Source organism: Zophobas morio, unplaced genomic scaffold (genome assembly GCF_036711695.1).
Source record: "Zophobas morio isolate AGI-343-1 ecotype UQ-CSIRO unplaced genomic scaffold, CSIRO_AGI_Zmor_V1 ptg000108l, whole genome shotgun sequence".
Classification (NCBI taxonomy): Eukaryota; Metazoa; Arthropoda; class Insecta; order Coleoptera; family Tenebrionidae; genus Zophobas; species Zophobas morio.
In genome coordinates this window covers 5,336,678-5,345,024 of record NW_026972213.1, presented here as the reverse complement: position 1 = coordinate 5,345,024, position 8,347 = coordinate 5,336,678, and the positions used below count along the sequence as shown (strand labels likewise).

The following is an 8,347-nucleotide window of genomic DNA, read 5'->3' as shown; positions in this document are numbered from 1 at the left end:
CACAAGTTGTGGTATGGTATATTCATCGTTGCGGAGGCAGGTGGAGCGAAAAACCTGGTCATCTTAGCAGCAAACACGCCTATAAACTAGTCCACGTGGACTGTTTGTTTCCTGTCATATTTTAGTTTGCTTGAACCAATTGTGTTGCACCAAACGGTTATTACACTTGTTGAAATAAATTTTCAAACTTCCATCTTTCTCTAATTCATCGGTTTCGTAGCTGTGTGACAAATCGTTTGTCGTAGATAGAAAATAGTAAGATTACAGTGACCCTAAGATTTTGTGCAAACAGCCTTAAATACACCCCTGTGTGATATGACGCGTGCCGTAGTGACAGAACTTGCAAGCCGTCGTCGGCTCCGTTTGAGCCGGTTTTATTTTATTTTTATTCGCAAATCTCGACTCTATGGACGGCTACAATATCTATGCAGGCTACTATACAATATACTTACCTGCTGCATTTTTTAGTAGGTGCCCAAACTAAAGGTTTTTGTTTAGAAAATTTTGAAGTTACCAACACTTACGTTGCTGTTTCTTTTTGTTATGTTATCAAATCCTCATATCTCATTTGATTTTTGTAAAATTATATATGGAAATATCTAACTCTCAGGGTGTAACATCATTTATTTTTAAATTAATACGACAAAAATTAAAGCGAGCAAGAAAAACATTTTCAGGTAAATAATAATCTCAACGCAATTAATTTCTAAATTTAATTTTCTGAAAATAATTTATAATTTAACACATTAAAACCTATAACTACAAAACAAATCAGTTCCAAATTAACTAAAAAAAAAAATTATGCTAACTTTTAATATTCTCACAGAATTACGTTTAACAAAAACTAAGCACCGTTATATGCGCAGTCTGTCATTTCCTTTGATATTAAAAGACAAGTAACAAATTAATGTACAGCGTTAAGTAATTAATTCCAAAATTTTTTTAACTGTATTATTCAAAACCATACTCTCACTATTCACTACGTACTTAGAGAATGTACAAGTTTTGAAACTTTAAGTGACTTTACCATTAAAAAAATAACATCCTTGAAAATGTATATTGATATTAACAATTGCATCAAATCCATTAAATACAAGTTGTATGCAAATCTGCCATACAATAAAAAATTGCTTCATATATTACAATTTCTACACCTGTAGCAACAAAACCAGCAAATTAACATATTAAGTTAAAATACGACTATTAATTAGTATACAAAACACGATTTCAATAAAAAAAAATATGTTTAAAAAAAAAAGAAAACATATTGCATGATAAAATACACTACACCTTCATTACTTCCTTTTAAAAATACCATTTATAATTTAACAGTTAACTGTATGTATTGAAGATAATTATATTTATTAAAATCCTATCTAAAACTCTTCAATCTGCTACATGAAGTCATCATAATCATCATAGTCATTTACATATGCTGATAGAGGCTGAAAGAAAAAATTGAATTTGAAGTATTTGTTCAGTGAATAATACTATATTATCTCTTTATTTACTTAAAAAGATATATTATCACACTTACATTTCCATCGTCCAATTTTAATTTGGCTTTCCCTTTGCCCTTATTTTTCTTTGTTTTTTCACCCTTTTCAATTTTTTGTTTTTCCAAATATAGATTATCTAAAGTATTCTTAATTTTCTTAATATCTAATGAGGACACTACAACATCCACATTAACCATAATGACTCAAACGCTATAAATAGTACTTACTAGTGGCACAAAGATTTCTTAAAAGATTTTCAGTGAACTGTGGATATTCCGTACTTTTAGATAAAGGCAGAAGCTTCTTAGAGAGGACGTCTGTGAAATCTTGAAACTCTTCCTTGGTTGATGGTAGGTCGAGACCCTCCAGTCCAGCTGAAGTGTTATTTGCGTTTCCATAACCAAATGTAGTTTCAAGTGCTAATTTTAAATCCGACTCTTTCTCCATCTGAATTTTCTCTGCCGCTGATATCTCTTGCTCTTCTTCCTGTTGTTCCCTCAGCCTTTTTTCAATCTCTTCTCTCTTACGCCTCTATTAATCCAGTAAAAGTGATTTTTTTGTACATGTGAATCAACAATACTTACTTCTTTTTCGGCAATTCTGTCCTGTAGTGTTGGTTTTTTTGCTTTGGGCTTTGAATCTTCAACTGGAGTCTCAACAACTTTTTCTTCCTCTTCATCTTCCCAGCTCTCCTGTAAACCACATTCATTGTATGCTCATCAAAAACTAGATCACAGGTAAAAATAATATAACTTTCACTACATCATGAGGCAGTTCTGTGATCACTAAAAACTTGATGATTCATCAAGTAATCACATATTTATAACTTTGTTGCCAAATAATGAAATTTAATTAACTCTGCCAAAGGATAAACTTATAAAAAAAACTTCTTACCTTGACGTCCTCATCTTCGTCCTCGCCTTCCCATTTGTTGGAAGCGAGCACACCAGGTGTAACTACTGGAGGCTCGAAATTATCGTCGTCTGAAATATCCCCGTCATGTAAGCAACTTCATAACGAAAAATACGTGTTGCACACTTACCCCACGATTCCATATTGTTGAAAATAGATTCCAAATTAGCACAAAACGACCTCAACCTCTAAATTCACGTGTGCTAAATGTGCGACTGCAATAAATTCCACCAGATGACACTGTCAAAGTGTCACCAAACCCACTTTTCTCGAAGCTTCCGCGAATTATCTAGGATATAGATATATCAAACAATACGTTTAGGCTTTTTGTGTCTTTGGCAAGAAGCAGAAAAATAACCGAAATTGTTTGAAAACGTCGAATTTACAACCGAAAACGACCCTCGAACACCCATTTCACTTTGACACTGACGAAGTACTAACACGTTGCCAACATAACTGTCAATGTAACAACTGAAAGGAACCAAACCTCGATTTCCTTGATTATTCTTGCTTAATAATAAATTCACAGATACGTCACATATTCTTGAAAATGTGTTAAAAACGCATGGCCCGCACTTAATTTAATTATTTTGCTCTGTTTTAAATTAAAACATAAAATTAAATTATACAGAGCCGGAGTGAACACAAAGGACGCATCTTTGTTTTTCGAAAATACTTGTTTCATTTTGATAAGGTAACGTTTTGTTAAATTTGTAAAGGAATAGATCAAGGTTATTTTATAGTGATACTATAGTCATCACTATAAATTAATCTTGGTTTCTAGGCTTGTAATTCAAATTTTATCCAATCCGGTCCTGATGTTAGAACGAAACTTTTTGTTAGTAACATACAGTTGATAAGTTGGCAACATTGTAAGTTGTCAAATGTCAAAGGGTCAATTCTAGAAGCGGAGCGCCGTAGTTCGTTCTCGTTCAGTTTCGGTTGTGTATTGCTGTAAATGTATCTTCTACGTTAAAAATCGTTTACATTGAGATTACTGCAAATGGTGTAATAAGCTAATAAGTATTTCAAAACCCAATAACCATGGTTGTTGGTAACACAAAAGTGGTCCAAGTGACCAATATAGCCCCCCAAGCTACCAAGGATCAAATGCAAACGCTTTTCGGCTATTTGGGCAAAATCGAAGACATTCGTCTGTACCCTACAATTCGAGATGTCTCATGTCCTGTGCAGTCTCGAATTTGTTACGTTAAATTTGTAGATTCAGCCACAGTAGGTGTAGCCCAACACATGACCAACACTGTATTCATTGATAGAGCTCTGATTGTAATTCCTGTCATAAATGGAGATATTCCTGACGAGTACTATGCCCTCGAGATGACAAGAAATGGTACAATCGTTCCAGGCTTTAATGTCAACGAACCTAAACTGCCCCCGCATGTAAGTAATTCGTTTCAAGGTACTGGCGAAGACAAAGTCGTGGTAACGACAGACCCACATTTAATTGACAACGGTCTGGCACCGTATCCACCTCTACCAGCCAAGTACGACAGCATTAAAGTGGAAGAAACCCGCCGAACTGTTCAACTTGTCAATGTTGACCCCACTATTCCATCTGACGAAATAATCCAATTTTTCACACAAGCTGGAGAAGTCAAATATGTGCGCACCTGTGACGTTCCGTCCGACAACGCCACACACATTTTAATCGAGTTCACAGAACAACCGAGCGTCGTAAACGCCCTAAAATTAAATGGAGAGGACTTCAAAGGAAAACCCTTGGAAATCATCCATGCCATTCAACCAATCATCAAACCTCAAGCGAAAAGCAATGAAGCCGCCCAGAAGGAAATAGAAGAAGCAATGTCCAGAATTAAAGAAGCGCAAAACATGATCAACGCATCCATAGAACCCGTCATTGGAATGCTGACCAAGGATAAACGAAGTTCACGCAGATCCAGGTCGAGATCCAGAGGTAGAAGGCGTCGATCGCGCTCGAGATCCCTATCACGTGGCTCTCGCAGCCGCCGCCGTCGCTCGACGTCACGGTCACGCAGATCCAGATCTCGCGATCGTCGAAAACGCTCGAAATCTAGATCGAGGAAGCGGTCCAGGTCGCGTTCGAGGCGATCACGCTCCAGAAGATCCAGATCTAGACGATCGCGGTCTAAATCGGCGTCGAAAACGAGGACTAGACACAGATCCAAAGAAAGAGAATCGAGAGAATCGCGGGCTAGGTCTAGAGACAAAGATAGCAAGACGAGAGATCGTTCGAAGGATCGCAAGCGAGAGAAGGACAGAAAGTCGAAGGAAAAAGAAGTCAGACGTTCAAAGGAGAAAGAGCCGAGTAAACCGAAGGAAAAACCGACTAGGGAGACGAAAGATAAGAAGAGCGATAAAGAAAGTAGTATTGAAGCTGCAGCTGAAAAGAAGAGGTCGAGGTCGAGGTCGCGCAGTCGCAGGAGCAGGTCGCGGGATCGGAAGAAGGAGAAGGATAGGAAGAGATCGAGGTCTAGGGGAAGGAAGAGGACACCGTCACCGAGGCCCTCTAGGAAAAGGAGTAGGTCCAGGAGTCGAGATAGGGATAGGAAAAGGGACAAAAAGGATAGGAAAGATAAAAGAGAGCGGTCGAGGTCAAGGTCGAAAATTCCGAGAAATTATGATGAAGAGGAAAAAGGCTTTGATTCTGAAAAGGAGAAATCGTCGGCTAGAGAACCAGATTCTACCAACGAGAAGGAGTCATCAGAAAAATCTGATAATATGGATATTTCTAATTCACCATAGCTTGATGTATAATATATTAATTCGTTTTTTCTCTAAATGTAAATTTAACATAGTATGTTATAATTTTACGTTTGTATCTATAGCTCTCAATTAATAAATCGCTTCAAACTCCTTTTTTGTTTAAATTTTCATGAACGGTAAAGAAACGCATTTTTTTTTAACATCAGAATCGTTGGGGAATTTTAATATAGTAGGTGCCCACATGACACAAAAAATCAGAAATTGTTTTTTGTTTTATTTAAAGAGTTACGCACCAAAGTAATTGTTGTTAAACAACACTTTACAGGGTCAAGTCTGATTAATATTTGGAAACTGAACTTTGCTAAAAATAACACACATTATTCCACAGAGAAAGTGTATTCTGTAGAAATACAAGACTGTAACTTTTATAAGAATTCTGAACATTGCAATAATATAACATTATATTAAAATGTAAAAATTAACAATTACAATTTTCCATATTTCAATTTATTTTTGAACTTTTTAGGATTAATTCCATATGCTGACAGCCTAGCGTCAGATATGTCTGGAGTTTGTTTTTTCTGTTTAAATTCTTTTTTCCTTTTTTTGTTTGGAATATTATCATTGCTTGCATTTGTTGAAAGTTTCCTTTTTTTACTGATCTTTGTTAAGGCTTCATTGTTTTCAACAGCACTGTTGTTACTTTGTGCTTTCTTGTTTTTCTTCTTCCTTTTCTTCTTTTTATTTTGTTTATTTTCAGACGCGGTATCTTTAATATCTACCACCTTATGATCTTTCGTGTTTTCAGAAGCTTCTACTTGCGTTTGTTTCTTCTTCTTTTTCTTCTTTTCCATGTGTCCATTTATAAACTCTTCGTTCTCTTTTTGTTGTTGCTCTATACTTTCACTTTTTTCATCCTCTTCCGGTTCAATTACACCCTTTTTACATCTAATTTTTTTCCCTTTCTTTTTTTTCTTACCAATAATCTGCTTGGTTTCTTCAATTTTTTCACCTTCATCATTTTCTTCGCTTTCAAACAAGCTTGGCAAGATTTTCTTTTTCAATTCAATATTTTTGCCTTTCTTTACATACGCGATTTGATCATATTTTTCTACATGATCAGGACGGTGTTGTAAAGCTTTTTTTAGGGAACACCACTTATTTAATTCACGATCTTTTGCCATTAATATTTCTTCAACAGTTAATCCGAAATCGTTTGGGGCTACTTTTCTGTATTTAAATTTGCAAGGTATATCACCTATTATGTCCTCACAATCAAGCTTGTAATATTCATCTAAATATTCTTCATATGATTTGTCATTAGGATCAAACACCGGTTTTGGTTGGCTGACAGCTTTAGCAAAAAGAGATTTTCTTTTACGTTTTTTCCTACCTTTCGTGTTTTCTATTAATTCTTGTTTCGCTGCAGCTTTTGGGTCATAATCACAATCCATCTACAAATGGAACATTAGTAGCACAGTTGATGCGTTGCATTTACTTACATTAAAGTCTTCATCTTCACAGTGAGGTACATTATCTTCACTTAATTCACCTGCTTCACCTTTGTCTCCTTCCCACCGTTCCCAGTTTTCTACAGAAAAGTAATAAGAGTTTTGTTAAACTATTTTTCAGTGTTACCTAGTTCTAAGTACTCATCAAGTTCTGGAAATACAGGTTTGACATTTTCTTCAGGTCCTTTGTAGAATTCATCATTGAATAAACTCTGCATTTTTTTGTCGTGAGCTTCAGGATCAAAATCTCCCTCTAAATCTTCATCCTAAAAAATTACAAAATAAATATATGCATTTCTCTACTTCAAAATTGTCACTTTAAATTCTATGTCATCATTTCCCGTGATGTCTTTTAACTGTTGAATTTTATCTTCAATTTCTTTTTTTTTTAGTTCTTGAAGTTTTTGTAATTCTTGCATCTTTTGTTCCTTTTCTTTCTGTTTTCTCTCTTTAGTTTCAGCCCTCTTAAGTTTCCTCTTATCATCTGTTTTTCTTAGAGAATGTTCCATAGTTCTTGGAAAACGTTTGATCTACAATCAATTAAATTACAAATAACTTCATGTTATATTAATATTTAATACACTTACAAATTCTTGATCAGGTTCCTCAAATCTAAAATTATACTTGTGTTCAAATTCTTGTTGTTTTTCTATTGCATCTTCATCCTCTGATAAATCCTTATCAGAATCATGTATTATTTCTTCATATGTTGGAATATAATTATCATCTTCTTGGCTCAAAAATCTAAAATTATTATTAAAGTCCTTAATGGAAACAACTAAATGTTCTTACTTTTTCTGTAGAATGTAATCCCTCAAAAATTTTTCCCCTTCATCTAACTCTGGATTATTCCAATAATCCTTAAGAGGTTTCAAATCGGCCTCTGCTTCTTTATCATCAATTTGGTCTTTCTGTCCCGCCAACCATTCTAAATATTCAGCTTCTTCTTTCTGTTTCTCTTCTTCAGTTTTATGCCTTACTTTAAGTATGCCACCCCATTCCCCATCCTCATTTTCATTGTCAGACATTTCATTCAATGCTTGTTTAAAACTTTTTTTAATTTTCTTTTGTTCCTCAACATATGTAGGTGAACTATAAAAATAAAAAGAATATGATGAGCTATTTCTCCCAAAATTTTTTTTACTTACACAGATCGTGAATTTTCTTCTTCCTCACTGTCACTAAATTTTCCATTTGTTTTTAAAATCATCTCTCTTTCATAATCATTTATATATAAAGGCTTTTCTTTTTTGGTCTTCTTTTTATTTACTTGTTTATCTTCCGAATCATCAAAAAATTTCACATTTTCATCATATATCCGCGGATCTTTGTTCTTCAAACATGATAACGTTTTAAAAAACTGTTTTTCTATTTCTTCCGTTAACTCGACGCCTTCCTCGTCATCATCAGAAGAAGTTGAATCGTCGTCCAGCAGTTCTTCTCCATATTTAGTTTTAACTAAAAGTAGATTGTTAGCTGCGCCACAAATTGGTGAAGTAGTTACATTTATTGAGCTCTTCTTTTCTCCTCCACGTATCGTAGTTCTTCGCATATTCGTTTTTTATGTTTAATTCAATTTCTGAGTCAGAATCGTCTTCAAGTATTTTGGACATTTTAGAAGTTCTAAAAATTAGTAATTACAGTACCAAATGTGAGGTTACGATGTCAAACGTGCCTAGCTTTGGTAACATTTTGTTGTTCGCTGTTGGCAGTTCGATT

The 8,347-nt window shown here is 34.7% G+C and overlaps 3 protein-coding genes across 3 annotated transcripts; 1 reads left to right on the top strand and 2 right to left on the bottom strand.

Annotated features, from left to right (window-relative positions):
* Positions 1-699: 699 nt before the first annotated feature.
* Positions 700-2,877, bottom strand: LOC135144738 (eukaryotic translation initiation factor 3 subunit J). Its single transcript, XM_064076800.1, has 6 exons — positions 2,542-2,877; positions 2,394-2,482; positions 2,084-2,191; positions 1,727-2,030; positions 1,538-1,674; positions 700-1,445 (listed from the first exon to the last, which is right to left on the bottom strand). Exons 1-6 carry the CDS (start codon positions 2,552-2,554, stop codon positions 1,395-1,397), a joined length of 702 nt encoding a protein of 233 aa, XP_063932870.1. The 5' UTR covers positions 2,555-2,877; the 3' UTR covers positions 700-1,394.
* Positions 2,878-3,295: 418 nt separating this feature from the next.
* LOC135144682 (probable splicing factor, arginine/serine-rich 7) lies at positions 3,296-5,267 on the top strand. Its single transcript, XM_064076736.1, has one exon. It carries the CDS (start codon positions 3,456-3,458, stop codon positions 5,154-5,156), a length of 1,701 nt encoding a protein of 566 aa, XP_063932806.1. The 5' UTR covers positions 3,296-3,455; the 3' UTR covers positions 5,157-5,267.
* Positions 5,268-5,494: 227 nt separating this feature from the next.
* Positions 5,495-8,331, bottom strand: LOC135144805 (protein KRI1 homolog). The gene is made up of 8 exons (XM_064076886.1): positions 8,133-8,331; positions 7,777-8,086; positions 7,421-7,720; positions 7,216-7,372; positions 6,946-7,158; positions 6,756-6,894; positions 6,620-6,708; positions 5,495-6,571 (listed from the first exon to the last, which is right to left on the bottom strand). The coding sequence occupies exons 1-8, from the start codon at positions 8,239-8,241 to the stop codon at positions 5,603-5,605; spliced, it is 2,286 nt and encodes a 761-aa protein (XP_063932956.1). The 5' UTR covers positions 8,242-8,331; the 3' UTR covers positions 5,495-5,602.
* Positions 8,332-8,347: the final 16 nt, after the last annotated feature.

Excerpts from the sequence above, each read along its gene's own strand:
- LOC135144682 (XM_064076736.1), top strand. The coding sequence starts at position 3,456 with ATGGTTGTTGGTAACACAAAAGTGGTCCAAGTGACCAATATAGCCCCC.
- LOC135144738 (XM_064076800.1), bottom strand. Across the intron at positions 1,675-1,726 it reads AAGAAATCTTTGTGCCACTA|TGTCCTCATTAGATATTAAG; the intron begins GTAAGTACTATT and ends TGGATGTTGTAG. Across the intron at positions 1,446-1,537 it reads TAAAATTGGACGATGGAAAT|CCTCTATCAGCATATGTAAA; the intron begins GTAAGTGTGATA and ends TTTTTCTTTCAG.
- LOC135144805 (XM_064076886.1), bottom strand. The coding sequence starts at position 8,241 with ATGTCCAAAATACTTGAAGACGATTCTGACTCAGAAATTGAATTAAAC. Across the intron at positions 7,159-7,215 it reads AGGAACCTGATCAAGAATTT|ATCAAACGTTTTCCAAGAAC; the intron begins GTAAGTGTATTA and ends AATTGATTGTAG. Across the intron at positions 6,895-6,945 it reads ATGATGACATAGAATTTAAA|GATGAAGATTTAGAGGGAGA; the intron begins GTGACAATTTTG and ends GTAATTTTTTAG.